The sequence below is a fragment of the Pelodiscus sinensis genome, chromosome 14 (assembly GCF_052426305.1).
Source record: "Pelodiscus sinensis isolate ZL-2025 chromosome 14, ASM5242630v1, whole genome shotgun sequence".
NCBI classification, from domain to species: domain Eukaryota; kingdom Metazoa; phylum Chordata; order Testudines; family Trionychidae; genus Pelodiscus; species Pelodiscus sinensis.
The window spans coordinates 23,644,210-23,662,898 of record NC_143065.1 but is presented as its reverse complement, the minus strand read 5'-3'; the positions used below and the strand labels follow the sequence as shown (position 1 = coordinate 23,662,898).

Genomic DNA, 18,689 nt, shown 5'->3' with positions numbered 1-18,689 from the left:
TCTCCTGGGGCTGGCACAGGAGATGGGGCTCACACCCCACTCGCAGCTGGTCCAGCTGTGAAGAACAAAGAGTAGGACAGTCATCCCAGGAGACACTGTGCCTGAAGTCTAGCCCTCATCGCTGAGCCAACACCAAAAGGTCTTAAGTCAGACACAGGCGATATGCAGGGGCACAGATGTCCCAGGGGGGAGCCTTGCTAGGCCTCAGGGACAAGCAGGCATGGGAAGGTGACAGTCAGGACAGGAGCCTGTGGGCGGGAGGAGGGTGATGGGCCAGTTCAGCTTCCCTGCATGCCATGCACGTGCTGGATCTAGCAGTGGTGGCGTCCCACAGAGCAAGGACTTCTATCCCTGCCCACTGGAGTAGGGGAGGGTATTGAGGGAGGTGTGTGTGAGTGGCAGATGCTGCTTGTTGGAGAGGGTGCTATGGGGTCCCCTCCAATTCCTCCTCCTCCTGGCAGGGGCTCGGTGTGCTCTTCTTCAGATGACCTGAAGAAGTGGGTTGTGCCCACAAAAGCACATGATACCATCTACATGTTTTGTTAGTTTTTAAGGTGCTACTACATTATTTGTCGTTTTTTAAGTTTTTCCTCTTACAGACTAACTTGGCTACTCCGCTGAAGTATTTTGAAATAAACATTATTCCTCGTAAAATGAGTTACAGATTTCAGAATAAGAAGCTCGTTATTTTGAAATGATTTCAAACTAACAGGCTTGCTGTGTAGATGCTCACCTTGTTGCTTTGAAATAATGTTAATTATTTTGAAACAATGCTGCCATGTAGACATGCCCTAAGAGTGTCTGTACTGATGAACTATTGTGTAATATACTAATAAAAGACAAATTATTCTGGGAAATGTGTAAAACTTCAATATAAAAATATGTGGACTCTGGTGATGGATATAGAAGGCTTGGAGATAGCATGAACAAAAACATCCTACTGTGTTGAACTAAATGTATTTTAGGGGTTGAGTCACTGATTCCTGGTCATTTTATACCATTACTGTCTGACTATTCAGTTTCAGCAAGGGCGAAAAGTAATTAGGTTGAGAAAAATGAAAATTACAAATTAAATACAGATTTAAATGTGCAGCAGCTAAAATGGGCTACAAATAAATCTAACTTTGTTTTTGGTCTAGAAAATATATATTGATTATCAAGTTTTCATCCTGTGGCTAACAGAAAACATGTTTTTAGTAAAACTACTTTCAGGTGCCACTCCTTTGGTATATCTTGAACAGTAAGTACAGGTTATTAATGATCTGAAAAACAAACTTCACGAACAAAAATGCTTTGTAATTACTTAAAAGCGAATTGTATTAATAAAAGAATACCGAAATTTGCTTTATTACATTGCCTTGCTTATTTTTAAATTAACCATGATGTTGGTACATATTCAATACATTCAACTGTATGGTTTAAAGGATGTGCATTGTTGTATAGTTCTGCCAGTTTTACACCAGTCCCAAATACAAACAGTAGTAAACTGCATCAGTTACTTAGGGACGTGCTGATACTTGATTGCTTTTAAGTTTAAAATGGTTTTTCTGGAACTTGTGACAGTTTATTATCTGGGGGGGGGGGGGGGGAAGTGTCCGACTTAACAGTGTGCTGCATTTGCATAAGGGACGGAACAGAGAAGGGTTACCAGACACTAAAGAGAAAGATTTACAGGAAGCAAATCTGCCAGCTTGTAAACATGAAATCAAGTTCCATTATAGATTTTAGAAGGGAGTGTTGTGTTTTTTGAATTAAAATGCATCTGAGTAATGAATCATGTGGACTAATCAGAGACAATATTACATTTTCCCTCCCCACACCAATCGTTTTGATGTTTTATTTTTAACTCTGGAGTATAACAGTTGTCTGCGTAAGGCTCTCAAGAGCCTTCATGTCAGCATTAGACCGTTATAAAAACAGAAGTACACCTGTGTACTATATAATCAATCTTTTGCCATCTGCATGATACCCTACTGCTGATGAGGGGATGTCTGTGGTTTCTTAATGAAGCTATTAAAAATAAGTAGTATTATCTTATTGAAGGGAAAACATGTTATAAATATGTTCAGTAACAAAAAAGTTAAAAATTCAGTAGATTTGAATATTTTATTTTGACTTTACATGCGGTGTTAAAAACCCAAAGAACATATTATTTACACATCCACAATACAAGTTTACAAGATATCTATACATGTTAAAGTACTCTGTGGTATAGAGCAGCTTCATTTTTAGGGTTACTTTTTATGCCGTACCATTAAAAAAGATACAATCTGCGTTTACCTTTGCACAAATGGATAAAGCATCTTTTGTATTATTAAATTAACAGAATGACTAGGTTGAATGTTAGAAATTTCAACATAAATACTGATAGAACTCACATTACCATCTACAAGGCAGCACAATGTTACAGAAAGTTATCAGGATTCATATCAGGGTTCACATACATTTATGTTTCAGTTCCACACAAGTCTGTATTAATTAATATTTGTAAAGTGATTTCAAATCCATTTTTGTCATTTGGAGACTGTAGATTTTGGTTTTTTGTTATTAATCTGTACTGTTTTAGTCGCAAGACTGAAATGTTTAAGAAAAGAGATCACAGGATTTTGGATTCAAAGGTCTCAGGAAATAAAAGTTCCTTACCAAAAACAGCCTTCATGTGAAGAGGAAATAAAAAAGGAATAATTTCTATTCTTTATTCTATGTTCTGTAACAGTGATCTACTTTTCAGACTAACCTTTTCTCTTCCTCTGATATGTAATATAAATCTTCATTGTTTCAGAAACCGACTGAAGTTATTTGTCTTTCTAGTTAACGAGTATTCCTCTGCCATGGCTACTTCTACAGTTATGTTCAATAAACAATATGGCAGAGTGTAGTCTGCAAGCTAAAACAGCCATCTGTGTTGAACATTAACCTGCACGTGGATACTGTAAAACCTACTGAACAGCTTATACAACTTTAGCAGGTGTTCCATTACCTTAGAAACCTTACTTGATTTCACATTATAACTGATCAGTGGAATGTTTATCATGGCAAGGTGATTTAATACTGCTGTCTTCTTGATTTATCGGCTGCCTTTATTTACCATTAATTTATTCTTGCTTTTTTATCTTTTTTGGGTGCTTGTTAAGAGAGTTACAACTGGCACTGAGGAAATATGTGCTATATGGAGGACACTTGATTCTTAGTACTTTTATCATTCGCATGAATAAGGCACAAAATGCACAGATTCAGGTAAACTCACACATAATATGTACAGAATATCGTCATTACCTGCATGACTTTGAAGAAAATACTTACATTACACAACATAAACAAATTGATTGCACTACAGTTGAGTTTTCACAGACTGCTTCTGCTTCTGCCAATTAGTGCTTCTTCCTTGATATTGATTAGGGTCTATCAGAGTGTAAGATGTTATTAAAAGCAACAAAAAGGTAACCTTTTATTATACAGGCAATGCCTAGTGTGTTCTAAATTATTAGCTGCCCTCGCTGAGAATTACAGGGGCTCAAATTCACAGTGGCCAGGTATTTAATGGAGGAACTGTGGAAGTACAGTGAGATTCCCCACATCCCTCCCCCCCACACACACACTAGATTTGAAATGCACAGATTTGAATTAATAGCAGCATCATGTTATTTTAGAATTAACATAAGTGTATGCTTTCACTGGATTACTAATTCGGCAATTTATAGAATCTGGAATGCTGACTGAGGTGCACAGTTCCTCTTTAGCTGTCTCCAAACTGAACCCAATGGACTGCAGAAGGAAGAGAGTCATTTGTTCAGTCATGATCAATGTAAACAATTCTACAGCATAAGAGATGCGATGGCAATCTACATACAACCTAGTGTGTACAGTACACACACACACACCCACACACACACATACAGAGCTTTATCCATGGCATAAATAAAATGCCAAACGTAGAAACAAACAATGCTACTGTTGGGCCAGAGACTGAATTTCAGCAAATTGCTTATTAACCCAGGTATTCATTGAGACATTACCATTTTCCGACATTTGTGCAAGAGGCAAGGTGAATGCATACATACTAAAATGTTCACATTTAATGGGAAGACCACGTGTAACGGCAGTCTAAAATTGAACCCATTTTCAAGTAATTGCTTACAGATTTTTCCAAGTACTTTATCAGTTAGTTAGAATAAAGTAGCCCCACTCCCATTGTGCTACATGTCTCCTTAGCTCCAAACAAAAGAAATTTAATGACCAGCACCTTCCTTTGTTTATTTTAGCAAGTCTTGCTGTAGCAATGTGTGGCAAGACATAGATGTTGCTGAAGTAAAGACAGTTTCTTTGGCCACTTTGTTCTCTTTAATTATAAGCAAATCTCTGTCTTATGTCTCTCCCACAACATCATCCCACAACCTGTACAGGTCAATACCACATACTAATAGAATATACCAGTCCTAGTAGCTGTATTTATTCAGTGGTCTGACTGAAGTTGTTTGAGGAACAAATGAGGGTTTTGGTGGCACATCAGGCTTTATGGATGGTGTCCGCTTTATCCCTGTGCGAGGAAGGGTTCCATTGCTTGTGTAACTGCTTTGTCTGGATAAAGAAGGCTGTAGATGAACACTGACAGGCGTCCCTTGCATGTAGTCCATCTTTGTGCCTGTAGCAGGAGGCATGTACCCTCCACGGGTAATACTAGGCTGTCTGGATAACAAAACACCATTTGGTGAGTTTAAGTTTTTAGGAAGGGCAGATATTGAATGCCTTTGTGAAGAATTTTTGTGATAGCCCCTTTGTCTTTCTAAAGAAGTCATTGGTACTGCTGGGGTGGTAGGGACATCCACCCGTTTTGTTGGACTATTTCTTGGAAGAGTAGATGGCGGAGAGTATAAAGATGCCTCCCTGTTAGGAACTTTAGGTGGAATCTCAGACATATTTCCCATTGGATCCAGCATTAAAGTCTGGTGAGCCACTTGAATGTCTCCCATAATTGATTTGGGATTATTAGGAGTTTCATTTAAATGTTTCAGAAAATCATTCAAGGTGTTCCTAGAATCAACAGATTTCCGGTGGTCTCTTTTGCTTGATGGTTTTGTAAGTGGATGCTCAATATTTTGCATCTTTTTGTCGGCTTTATGTGCATTAGAATTTGAGAATGACATATTGTAGTCATGGGTAGCATTGGGAAGAACAATAGCACTGGGAATATGTCCATGACTTAATGGAGAATGGGGCGGAGGACTAGAAGGAAAAAACTGAGGGCTTTTAAGAGGGGTTTCTTTTCTTGAAGTATTGAGGTTGCTATGTGCCTTGTCTGACTGACTCTTCATCACCTGCAGTGTCTTTTGTTGCAGTACTGGCGTGGATTCAGGAGTAGGAAGTGCAGCTAATTCTGGAGGCTGACCTCTGTGGTCCATTATCATGGATTTTGTATCACCACTTGGTGGCAGTTCTTTTCTGCTACTCAACAGATTTGTGTACAGTTTTGGTGAATCAATGTTTTGCTGATATTCTTTGATGGGACTATCAAATAGCCCATTCAATTTAGCAAAACTTCCACTGGAGTCAGTACAGGACTGAGCAGATTCTGCATCTTTGTGTATTTTTCTGGATTTCCGTACAAATAAATCTCGGTAGCAATAAACTGCCACTCCTGCAAGAAAGGCTCCCAGTACAAAAGCAGCAAAGACACAAGTGATCAGGACGTTCATGTGTACCATTTGGTTGGAATCTCCTGCCTGTACTTCCCACCTTACACCTGCAACAAACATATGTGGTACATTAAAATAATATCGGTCACACTTACATGATCCAAAACAACAGCTGCCTGCCTTGATGAAGGACAAGGATATATAATTAGATGAGTGTTTGTTAACATAGTCTGGATTCTATCCTCTCTCATGCTGGAGTGTGTACTTTTTCTAAAATAAAAGTTACTGTGCTAGTATTGAGTATTGCAAATGGAAACTCTCCATTTCATCTACAAATGAGAAAAGCCTGCCAGCATTCCACTCTATTCCATTCTAGTGTCTATCCTTATCCACAATATCCTTTAAGGCTCACAAATGTTGGTTTGTATGTTATTAGTATTAACAATTTCTGCTGGAAAATTGGGGTTAGAAGGTGCTACTCTGCCAGACTGCAATTAATAACTCATGGAAGAATATTTATCTCAATTTCTTACCCAACTCATAAATCAAAGGAGAGATAGGATTATGTAAATGTTATGTAAGACTGAATAATGTACATATTGTGGTGTTTATAAGCATGTTCTTATTGTGCAAAACACATGAACTAATACATTTATACTTTGCTGTGCTTAGAGAACCATACTCTGAATGATTATTTACTTTTTTTCAATTTAAGATTACACTATTTTATTCATGTATCTTAATGTTTTTTTCTTATGTACTTGGTAATGAGTATTCCAAACTGCATATAATTTAAAAATATAAGGTTAATAAAAAGCACTAGAGTTTGTTAAAATCTAAAAGAATGAATAAATATTATTAGTATACGTCACATATCACAGTATCTCTCAATTTTTTAATTCTTTATTTTTAAATCACCCACAGTCAGCTTGCAATTAAGACAATGTTAGTTTCTAGAAGTAACTCTGTTAACTATACCCAGGGAAGGTAAAATGAAGAAGAGTTGAGAGTATAGGAACATATTTAGAGCCCCAGAGTGGATACAAAATTTGTATCCATAGCCACATCCATATCTTCAAAAAACAGCCGCAAACATCCATGGATTTAAAGGGCTCTAAACATATTGACTTGTTTTTAGAGGTAAAGCCTTCAAATATTGTTAATGTCCAGGGTTATAGGTTTTAATGGTGTTGTGCAGAAGAGAAAAGGAAAGATTCACTAATAGTAATGTCACAGAATGTGAATAAGAAATGAGCAAATTAGAACAAAAACATATTAACTTAAAGCAAATAATACTGAGAACAACCGAAAGACGTTAAAATGACAAATGTACTGCCATAATGGCTGATGGGAAACCTGATATATTTGGGTGACTTGTAGAATTGAGGATCTTCCCTTGGCTTGTGACTTTTTCATTAAATACAGAATTTTGCAAATATATCAGTCACCAAGATATTCTATGTACCAGTACAAATTTCAGTTGAAGTTTTGGCAGTTGTTGATTGTAATATTTTTTTTGCCAATCTGAAATGTTTGTTTCTGTAATAACCTATGCAAAGTTTAACTTGATTGAAAGGAGGCAAAGCAATTGATGGATTGTATATAATCTATAAATCAGACTTTACAATATATTCTTAGTTTTCAGATGAGTAGGAAACGTGTATTGAGAGACTACACAGCTATCTGTGTGCAAGTGCACATGCTCCACTCTCCAATGTATAATTTCAGCCTCAAAGTTGACCTGCTTTCCTTGCAAACTCACTAAACTGAATGGGAGTTTTGGGTGTTCAACAAGTATAACATTGGACCTCATCTGAGCAGTTTTGTCCACATACAAATGGGCTGTTACGTTGCACTTTAGACATTAGCCAATACATAAAGGCACTGTGTGCTTGGATGAGAGGACCAGCAGTCTCATCCAAACTCTAGAGCTACTTTTGTGCTATAGCCCATTGAAGGATTTTTCAGTTCACTAGCCATTCTAAAAGACTGTTTTGGGTCATCCTAAAATGATTTTCTTTCCAAAATTTTCGTAAACCAAAAGGTAAAAGAAAAAAAGTCATGTTTTTAACTTGCATATTTTAAAACACAAAGTACATTTTACATCAAAAAGTTGTTTCAAATTGAAAAATTAAAATGTTTCATTTCCAAAGTGTAGAAACAAATGTTTTGCTTTTGTTTTCAGTTTTGTTTGTTTGGGTTTATTTAACCACAGTTCAGTGAAATCAATGTGAAAAATATTTTGGTTGATCTGAATCTGCTTCTTTTAGCAACAGTTTCAGCTGAAATATTTCATTTAGCTCTAGTAACCAATCACCTGTTGAGTAGGTGAGTAACGTAAGGTTTGAATTTATATTTGCCATGCACCCAGAATTCCTGCTGACTTCAGCTGGAGTTTTGCAAACTATGAACTTCACTTTGCCCACATACATTAAATGGGCAAGAGGACTATGATTGCACCTTCTGTATGTTCACAGGAAATAGAGTAAATCATACTTGTCCCAGCATTTTCAAAATTCTAATGATGCTTATCAGGTTTCCATTCAGCTGTAATGTATTCCCTGGTAAGGCCTTACCCTTTGGGACACCTGATAATGGATCAGGATTATCAGATGTGTTTGGGTCATCTTGAACTACAAATTTCCGAGAGCCAGTCACTTTAGGTTTCCAGGAACCAGTCACTTTAGGTGCTATAACTGGGATACTTGCCATTGTGGTAATGGAAGCTGTGGATAACTCCATGTCTGTGATGGCAAACAGATTTTTATTAATGTGTATTACAAACAGGCTTTCCTCACGGTTTTGTGGTATTTCTAAATTATAGCTCAAGAAGGCATTTAATGGGAGTTAGATATTAGGGCAATATATGACCTATATTTTACAGAAGTGCATACGGCTGCCAAAAATCAGATTAAAAGTACAAATTATACATTAAAGCTGTTATTCAAAAACCAGGAAAATCAAATGGAAGGTAGTGGGGAAGATATGAGCAACTGAAGGAGTAGGGGAAAAGCACAACTTATTTCTACTTTATTGCTGTATTGCTTACTGTTAGACAAGCTGGTTCATTGTCTTAAAAATCTCTAAAAAGATATGTATTAGTGACCTTGGGAGAGGCCAAAATGCTAAATATTCCTGGGAAACCAGATCAGCTCCATTAGAGCTGATACACATTTTTTACCCCTTATATTGTAATGGCTCCTAGGGAATATGCTATCTAGATCCTTCTTAGTAATGAATTTAGTGTATAAAGTCATTATGGCCTATGTGGTAATGTTCATAAGCAGCAAACCTATTAAGTCTAATAGTCTACACTGAGCCTACTGTGTAGGTGCAAATCCCTGATTTATGTGCACAGGGCTAGACAGATTTATCCATGTGTGCCTGCAAGTAGGGATTGCCTTGAAAGAGTAAGCACTTAAATATGAGCTATTTCAGGGCTCAAACATCAGGTTATGTCTGTCTTTAAAAAAATCAGACTGAAAGTTGAAGTAAACTTTCATGTGAGTAAAGCAGCACTTCAGTAATATGCCTGTCACCCTCCCCCATATTTACACACACAATTATATTATGGGAAATAAAATCTGCAAAATATTTATCAAACACAGTTCTCTTGTTGCGCTACAGGAACAAATACTATGAGAAACCAAATGTTGTTGCATTCCCACAATTTAAACAGCCAAACAGATTTCCTTCAGATTTGTCAAACAAGAATGTCCCCTAGAGCCGAACCCCTAGAGTGCAAGTTTCAGTTTGGAACAAATTCTGGAAAATAATGGCTGCTTCTGTTGAAACGGATAAGGGTTTTACTACTGAGTTCAATACAGCAACATTGGCTCCTATGTTCCTGGAAATTAGGGATTTGCAATAAAAATGCTGTGAAAAAAATGCTGAAAGGGTATGAAGGTCCTAGGACAACACTGCACCAACCAGTATGTGTCTGTTCTAGCCCCTGTTGTGCTATACCGTTTGTGATGTTAAATGATGAACATTAGCATAGCTATCAAAACATTTCCAAAACACAGAAATACACATATTAGAAAATGTGTATTTGCTTTATACGATTGGGGGAGGGGAAAAGAGAAAAAGGAAGATGATGAGATTTTGCCATCCATATATTAGAAAGGATAGAGAGGGGCATTCACAAATGCATGGGGGAGGAAAGAGTAAAGCTGAGTGGACTTTCGTGCAGTGAAGATGTCATCTATGTTAATCAGGCTCTTGAATAAAGGATGTGTCTCAATAAATAATGAGCTGTTAACATGCGGCTACACAGGGTGAAGTGCTGAGCAAGAGTCCAGCTAGGTTTACTATCAGTGGGAACATGAGTAAAAGCACAAAAATGAAGACTTGTCACCTGCGCAAAAGAAAGGGAAAAAAGGGCTGAAAATGCTGAACTGAAGGAAAGAAAAGGTCATTAATTCAAAAAAATTAAAAAAAACTAACCAGATGTTGGGTCGCCAAATATTTTGTAATCTGGTGTAGTTGTAGTAGGCAAAATTTCTAAAAGAATTAAAGGAACAAGTAATCAGTGAAAAGTAACCAAAAGAAAGCAAAAGATTTTAAGACCTGAGTAACTGAAAATAAAAAAGAAAATACGATCTGTTACAAAAAAGGGAAATTGTTCAATACCTTGCAGCTCTCTGGAGTCGATAGCAAAGTGGGGGGTGGGGGGAGTACAGAGGAAGAGGTAAAACATCTCTGCTATCCCTGCCGAAATAGCTCAGCTTTGTGACTATTCGTGGTAACACTAGGTGGCGCGTGCAGTGTGTCACTGAATGGATCATCATAAATTTAACATCCACAGTGAAGCGTGGCCACAAACTCCTGTTGACACATTATAAATTAAAAGCAGTGACTGTGTCTTACCATGGCAGTCCCCAAGCTGTCCTGTATTGCCATATTCTACATCTTGCTCATATCCTCCAGTGCTGTGGTTGTATGAAACAAACAAAGAGAACCTGCAATTAATAGCATTAGCAGAGAAACAAATGATTTTCTTCTGAAAGCATAAACCAGACACACAGTTATTCAGCAATTTTAGGGAAAAGGGGAGTTGCATGATAGCAGAAAGACTCTATATTACATAAAAAAATTATGTACAGGCTTTAAAATTTTAAGGACTTACACTAAGCAATTAAGTTCTCACAATAATTGTTAACTTTTATATATAAGGACAACCATTCTTCTTTGCTGTTATATCCATACAACTAGAACTGTATCAACTAGAGTTTGGCATGCCTATCTAAAGATAATATTGACCCATTATAAATATCACATCTAAAGTTACAATTGCTAATGAAATGTACTTCATGAGCATGATTTTGCAAAATGCCCTTGGAAAGGTACAGATGGGCTATAGAAAAGTTATACACACTTTCTACTATAAAATATATCTTTTCACCTTTGTAAAAATCAAGTGAGCAAATTTCACTCCAACAGTCCAAGAAATTGAGACAATTTAAGCTGTAGAGGAGACTTTTCCCCATCTATCTATGAGACTATGAAAATAAGAAAAGGACTAATTCAAGTTTAAATACATTCTTGATTGTTGTGGTTTCCTGGAAGTGATTAATAACAATAATATAATCTCTTTGCTAAACAGATAAATGTTTATGATCAGTAATGTGTCTGCATCATGTTCCAGGTAGCCCTTCCTATAGGTCTGATTGATAGGCCTTACAGAGGTAAAATGAACATTGAAATCAAAATCTTCCCTAAGTGAAGATACAGAATTGGACCAGAATTTAGCATTCTGTTTCTAACATGTACAAAGAGAAATGTATTTATAGAGCATTAAAAAAAGAGATTTAATGAATGAGTGTATGCACACATATAGATACACTGGGTTGATATTAAAAATAGCACTTACAACATGCTAGGTTTCACTCTTCCGCACACCCCCTGATCTAGCCAGCCACAATAAGGATCTCGGGAAGCAATACAAGACCTGTGCAAGATCAAACCAGAGAAAATAATGGTTTTCTTCCAGCACCAGAAATTTCTTTGCTTTTGCTTTACGTGAGAGTTCAGGAGGGTAGGCTTACTTTTTACATGATCCATGACGCTCACAGCGACTGAGGGGAATTCTAATCACACAACTGGAAAAGGCCACAAATACAGCATGGTGTTCTTTATCTAACTGAAGGGAAATGACTTTTCTGTCCTCTTCACTTTCTGAATTACACCTGTTTGGTAAGAATAATTTGAAATAGTTATTAATATAAACCAGAGTATCTTGTGTAAAGCTTGCACTGGAAACATTTTTTATTTGTCAATCAATTACAGCTGTGTAGGTTCTGAAAATTATTCTCAACAACTACTACTGTTTGGACATTGTAACAATGAGCACCCTAGAAATGCTTACACATCATTGTATTTTAATCTACTTTTAAACCATACAACCTAAGGATTACCAAAGCTGTTTTTTGGTTCCGGACCTGCAGCTGGGTGACAAGTTCTGTGATCCAGATAGGAAAGCTCTAAATCCACAGGTTTTGTGTTCTTCCTGTGTTGAATATACCTGCCAAACAGCAGACACTAAAAATCTGTGCTTGGTCCATTTGGAATTTAAATGGAACACTTCACATGGCACTACCCACATTCTTTGCTTACAAAACAAACAATCTTTATTTCATTAGTGATTATTTTATTTACCACTGAACACTCAAATTCTTTAAATGACTTCCTTAGCTAAGGTAATAGTGTATAGTACTGGTATTTGGTATCAAGCAGCTGATGGAATTTCTCCTAAACAGCATGGAATGAAAATGTTCTCTGCTACCCACAAAATGGTATGTACTAAAATATTTTCAGGTTATTCAGCAGCATATCTCCTTCATAAATAGTGGGAGTGAGGAGCTTGATGAGAAAGTGTTTAAAAAAAAAGAGAGAAACACCACTACTTGTTAGCCAGCAAGAAAAAAATGACACAGTGAGAAACACAATGGAATATCTTTGATATTCTGGACAGCAGGTCTCGTAAAATAATACCTACTTTGCATGATTATAAGCATCAATCTCTTCCAGTAATACACTGTCATTCAAAGAAAAAGGTCTGGTCTTTGCCAAGATCTTAAGTATCACTCCTGCTTCAGAGCCAACAAATATGACTGTGTAGTTTTGGTAGGGTCCTGCTGAATGGTCGACAGCAACTGCAGTCAATCGGTATCTACAAAACCCAAAAGGTACATAGTTATTCAGGCCTGGTCTACATTGAAGGGGAAAGTTGAATTAAGATATGCAACTCCAGTTACGTTAATTATGTAGCTGGAGTCGATGTATCTTAAATCACCATCCACACGGCAGGAGCTCAATGGGAGCAAATGCTCCTGTCATCTTCCCTTACTCCTTGTGAGGAGCAGGTTTACTGGCACCAAAGGGGGCACCCTCTGAGTTCAAATTAATGCGTCTTCACTAGACTCACTAAATCGAACTCTAGAAGATTGACCATGGAAGCGTCATTCTTTGCATAGGCCTCAGAAGAATGTTTCTTTTTTTAATGTACAGGGGTAATTTATTTTACCAAGATGTCATACCTGACCCGTGTCTTTGTGAACCAGGGCTCCTCAATGACTGATGGAATGGCGGAATCCATCAGTGGATGGGATTTGATGAAGGATAAAGTTTCATCTGGGAAATCAATGGAGGTTTTGTAAGCTTCTGCCAGACCATGTTTTGCACAGCAGCCAGGTCTGAAAGGAAAGCAACGTTTTTTTCTCTCTCAGTATTTTAAGTTAATGAGAAAGGGTAAGCATCTTGAAAGAGCAGGGCAGGCTGCTGATGAGAATACTTAAGGTCCAAGACAAAGCCGCTGCTTCAGTTTGACATGACTAGTTTCTCCAATGTGTCAATGATTTAAAGATAGCAATTTACAGGAATAATATTATTGTGTCATGAGCAAGAATCGTTTACCTTGGCTTTGGTACTTTGTCTTCAGGTACAGCTGTCCAAACAGAGTCTGGAGTCTTTTGTTCTTTAAATCTTCCTTTGAACACTTTCTCAATGTCATCCATGCTGAAAGCACACACTGCTGAACCAGGGATGCTGTAAAATAAAATAATAATAAAAAAGCTAGCACTATTGTAGTCTGAATTCTTGTAACAATCCTAGTTGTAACAGGGAACTAGAGAGCTTCTTTTGATGTTAGGGTTGCTCATCTCTCACCTGTTAAGCTGTGTGGTGAATACACCGACAACAGTAGGCACTCCATTGATTTCTATTATGTCTGTGATTGACTGCAGAACATCAAAGTAGAAAAATGAATCCCCAGGAACAGAACAGTTGAGTCGAGCTTTTAGGAATGAAGTCCAGTGTTTTTCCAGTACTCTTTGGGAGCCTCCCATGTCATTTTTGCATATGCGTGCCACACGGGAATACACAGCCTATACAGGGCACAGAAGGTAAAGAGAAAACTGGATTATGAAATGCTATGAAAAGTACCCCCATTTTCCAAGGATCATTTTGTCAACAGGAACGTTGCAGCTACATAGCTGCTTTTCTGAGTCTGTACAGAAAGGAAGAAAGCAAAGAACATTTAGCTTCTAGTGCATAAGCATTTTAATGCATCATTGAGCCAACACAACACTCCTAGTCTTGCCTTCACCTTTTTTCAAAATCATATTGTTAGTGAGATTTATAGACTTTAATTAACCATGTGTAAATGGTTTAGTAATTTACTACAGAATATCCTTCAATGGGGAAGCAGAAGTATCATATGTTGCATTAGTATGACTAAAATATTCATTATCTAGCGGCATCAGGGAGCCACCTTTTGACCCTCCCCACTTTTTATAAACAGCAGGCAAAAACAGAGTATCTGCTCATTTCCTGAATTAAGGAAATGGTAGCACTAAAGGATACCTGTGGAGAATTTTGTTAACAAGACAGGGTGAAGGCAAATAGCTTTAAGGCTCAAGATATCACATTATACTTTGTTCTGCTTTTTCTGACATTTCTGTATGAAAAAACTTTATGTAAATGATCTTAGTTGTTGAAGGTATTTACCATGACAACTATATCTCACCCTCATAAGATTTTTGATACTTCACAGCTGATTGTGACATACTGACTTTATATACCTACCTTGCCTAAATTATTATGCTCTACTGCAATTTCTCGAAAGAAGAAATAAACATAGTTGCCATATTCTATGGCATGGAGGAAATGTGGTTCTGCAAGAAAGAATGAAGAGAAAGCTGTTTACCTAAAATAACCATTCAATAAGTATAAGACACTGCCTGCTCTGCATGACTTAAAGGCTTTCCCTTGGTTACATACCAACTAAAGTGAACTCCAATATTCAAGACACTTTAGGAAGTCCAAATATGGGTGCATTCAAGCTTAAATGAACTTGTAGTCTTTAATGTCAGCTAATGGACTGTAAAAAGGCCTCAAAGGAATTGTATTACAGTGAAGGTCTTTGTTACTATAGATTCATTCATTAACCTATTTAACTGGGAGTGAGGGAGAACTCTTACATTTTAAACAAAGATTGTGCTTTATCAGCAAAATGTTGCTTTCTTATCATTTTGATCTTGCTATACCAAACATTGCATGTACATTAACAGTGTTTATATAGAAACAGACTGGATATGATACACTTAATCCAGAAGGCCAATAAAATTACATATGCCACTTGGGAAAGTAATTTTTTCAAAATTACCTTTTATCCATTTAGAATCATATTTTATTGTTCTTAGGGCAGATCCATCTCCCATGCTGCGGTAAATAACAGCATCGCTTGCCAGAAAATCTGCTACTGTTGCTGAATACAATTTTCCATCTAAAACAACAGTCAAAATGTGGTATTAATGGGCCATTAATAATACATAGAATTCTTACTAGCCTATAATCTTCTCTCTCTGTACTGCCACACTCCCAAAAATTACTCTAACCCACATTTTAACAATTTAGTTTCTAATCCTTTTGAGGTGCTTTTCTCAAATCTTCAAATCTGAGGCACTGTGACACATGCAGCTTCTCTGTGCTCTCTTTTACAGCCCTCTGGCACCTTCTGCATCATTAATCAAAAGTTCTTACCAGCAAAGAGGGCAACGTTGGTTTGTCTGGCATCAAATGGGCATCTTGCCAATCCGCTAATTTCCTCTCCATCGTACTCTAAGGTGTTCAGCTGGAGAAGAAAAATAAACTGTTGGTGATTTGCCTCTCTGTTCTCCATGCCAGCATGAAACGGTAATATTACCTTTACACAGACCTTAACTCTATCCATGTACTCTTTCTATTTTTACCTTCTATTCCATGACACTTGGAAAAAGAAATATTCTGCAGTCTTACCAAAAAGCTTAGAATCATAGAACCATAGAGCTGGAAGAGACCTCAGAAGGTCATCAAGTCCAGCCCCCTGCTCTAGGCAGAACCAATCCCAACTAAATCAACCCGGCCAGGGCTTTGTCAAGCCAAGACTTAAACACCTCTAGGGATGGAGACTCCACTACTTCCCTAGGTAACCCATTCCAGTGCTTCACCACTCTCCTAGTGAAATAGTTTTTCCTAATATCCAACCTGGAACTCTCCCACCACAACTTGAGACCATTGCTACTTGTTCTGCCATCTGTAACTACTGAGAACAGCCTTTCTTCATCCTCTTTGGAACCTCCCTTCAGGAAGTTGAAGGCTGCTATCAAATCCCCCCTCACTCTGCGCTTCTGCAGACTAAACAGACCCAACTTCCTCAGCTTCCCCTCATAGGTCATATGGTCCAGCCCCCTAATCATTCTGCTTGCCCTCCGCTGGACCCTCTCCAATGCGTCCACATCCTTTTTGTAGTGGAGGCCCCAGAACTGGACACAATACTCTAGATGTGGCCTCACCAGAGCCGAATAAAGGGGAATAATGACATCTCTGGATCTGCTGGCAATGCTCCTCTTAATGCAACCTAATATGCCATTAGCCTTCTTGGCTACAAGGACACACTGTAGACTCATATCCAGCTTCTCATCCACTGTAACCCCCAGGTCCTTTTCTGCAACTATCACAACACAATTACTTTGTAAACCAATAAAATAATACATGAATGGCATATTATTTAATGTGCTTACCCAGTAGTATCTGCACATAGGGTTAAATGCATTTGTACCACAGACAAACACCATCTCATCATTTCTGGGAACAAAGACTTTAATAAAGTTATGGCATTCATCCTGAAAGAAGAAACAACTTGAATTAAAAACATATTTCTTGCCTATACTTGATAGTATTACTTTTAGTGGTCTGTATATGATAAACATACTTTGTGTTTGCCTTTCATAGCACAGTTCTCTCTGTCCTGCTGTCTTGATCTCCAGGTTAATTTCTGTTTAAATCAAATCAAATAAAAAAAGGTTTAATTTTTGACCTGAAAATTCCCTTAAAATCAAATCAATTTTTCTACATCTACTCACTTTGCTTGGAGTAACTTCTGACTTGGGAACTTCATTTAAGTTTACAGTATAAACTTGATCTCTATTGGAAACAAGGGCATAAGACACATCATGTGAATGCATGTGTATGTTGAGTGTATAAATGGTTTTTGTTATAGATCTAATTTTTAGGACATTTCCTAGAATATGAATATATTTTGAAGTCCTTATGGATTTTTCTGAGTCAACACTGAGCATTTTTGGTTCACAGCAGAGTAAATTTTTAGATAGTACAGGCAGTCCCCGGGTTACATACAAGATAGGGATTGTAGGTTTGTTCTTAAGTTGAATTTGTATGCAAGTCGGAACTGGTACATATTGTAGGGGAAACTAGCCAAACATTTCTCCAGAGCTCAGTTTTATTCTCCCACACCTCACTTCCCTCAGTCCTTTATTCTCAAGCTGAGGTGTCTGCTGAGAAAAGCCGCTCCACGTCTCCCTGGTCTGCTGGGGGGGGGGGGGGGGAGCGAAGGCTTCGCGTCTTCCTGGTCTGCTGGGGGGAAGCAGCTATGCAGGGTTGCCTCACCACGTTTGTAAGTAGGGATCCGATGTAAGTCGGATCCATGTAACCCGGGGACTGCCTGTATCTGTGTTTTTTCAGCTATTCAGGTCTTGTCACAGAGGGTATGTCTGCACTACCCTCCTAGTTCGAACTAGGAGGGTAATGTAGGCATACCGCACTTGCAAATGAAGCCCGGGATTTGAATTTCCCGGGCTTCATTTGCATAAGCGGGGAGCCGCCATTTTTAAAACCCCGCTGGTTCGAACCCCGTGCAGCGCGGCTACACGGGGCACGAACTAGGTAGACCGAACTAGGCTTCCTAGTTAGAACTACCTAGTTCGTGCCCCGTGTAGCTGCGCTGCATGGGGTTCGAAGCAGCGGGGTTTTAAAAATGGCGGCTCCCCGCTTATGCAAATGAAGCCCGGGAAATTCAAATCCCGGGCTTCATTTGCAAGTGCGGTATGCCTACATTACCCTCCTAGTTCGAACTAGCGGGGTAGTGTAGACATACCCATATTGTCTAAGCCCAACTCTGTATCAGCAATCAAAGGTTTCAGATTCTTTTCCTGTATCACTGAAGTGTCATTCCATGTTTAAAAGTGATCAGTATACATTTTAATAAGCACTGTAATGTAAAAGAAGGAAAATGGTTTAGCATAACTGCAGCAACATATTGCTGCCTTTGGTCTCCAAAACCAATTTTAAACAGGGGGCACAGATACTGTTCATTTCTCTGGGAGACTTCCCGCCTCCCCTCCCCCGCATTCAAATTCCACCGATTAACTTTTGAACAAATTGCCCACATTAACATAAACCTAGGAGAAAAGAATTTAAATCTAATAAACTGACGACAGGAAAATTACCTGCCAGCAATATAAAGTGTGTCTCGAATTTTCAACATCAGTTGAAAGTCCAGCCTGTGTTGAGATTCATTGCCTGAAGGGCGTCCTTTAAATACTGGATATTGCCTTGAATCTGCAAGTAAAAATGGGCTACACCATCACTCAGGATTAGAGAGCTAAAAAATCAATATACAGCATTGATTAGCTGTATATACTAGGTGTAGAAAGGTTTAAACTAAATTCCTTGAGTAATGTCTTGAATATGAATGAATAACAGCTGGCCAATGTCAGC

The 18,689-nt window shown here is 38.0% G+C and overlaps 1 protein-coding gene across 13 annotated transcripts in view; it reads right to left on the bottom strand.

Moving 5' to 3' along the window:
* Positions 1 to 2,092: 2,092 nt before the first annotated feature.
* SEMA6D (semaphorin 6D) overlaps positions 2,093 to 18,689 on the bottom strand; it is a 365,529-nt gene continuing 348,932 nt past the window's right edge. For 5 of the 13 annotated variants that reach the window (XM_075897219.2, XM_075897218.2, XM_075897220.2 and 2 more), the window contains 17 exons: positions 18,419 to 18,530; positions 17,036 to 17,096; positions 16,885 to 16,947; positions 16,694 to 16,795; positions 15,675 to 15,765; positions 15,298 to 15,417; positions 14,718 to 14,806; positions 13,800 to 14,017; positions 13,548 to 13,679; positions 13,172 to 13,327; positions 12,631 to 12,804; positions 11,681 to 11,821; positions 11,506 to 11,583; positions 10,503 to 10,594; positions 10,080 to 10,136; positions 8,210 to 8,377; positions 2,093 to 5,740 (listed from right to left, as the gene is read on the bottom strand). In XM_075897219.2, the coding sequence (XP_075753334.2) occupies positions 4,437 to 5,740; positions 8,210 to 8,377; positions 10,080 to 10,136; positions 10,503 to 10,594; positions 11,506 to 11,583; positions 11,681 to 11,821; positions 12,631 to 12,804; positions 13,172 to 13,327; positions 13,548 to 13,679; positions 13,800 to 14,017; positions 14,718 to 14,806; positions 15,298 to 15,417; positions 15,675 to 15,765; positions 16,694 to 16,795; positions 16,885 to 16,947; positions 17,036 to 17,096; positions 18,419 to 18,530 (3,158 nt within the window). In that variant the 3' untranslated portion in view covers positions 2,093 to 4,436. Of the gene's footprint in view, positions 5,741 to 8,209; positions 8,378 to 10,079; positions 10,137 to 10,502; positions 10,595 to 11,505; positions 11,584 to 11,680; positions 11,822 to 12,626; positions 12,805 to 13,171; positions 13,328 to 13,547; positions 13,680 to 13,799; positions 14,018 to 14,717; positions 14,807 to 15,297; positions 15,418 to 15,674; positions 15,766 to 16,693; positions 16,796 to 16,884; positions 16,948 to 17,035; positions 17,097 to 18,418; positions 18,531 to 18,689 lie in introns of those variants that run through there. The other 8 variants (XM_075897224.2, XM_075897227.2, XM_075897225.2 and 5 more) reach the window with 8 other exon arrangements.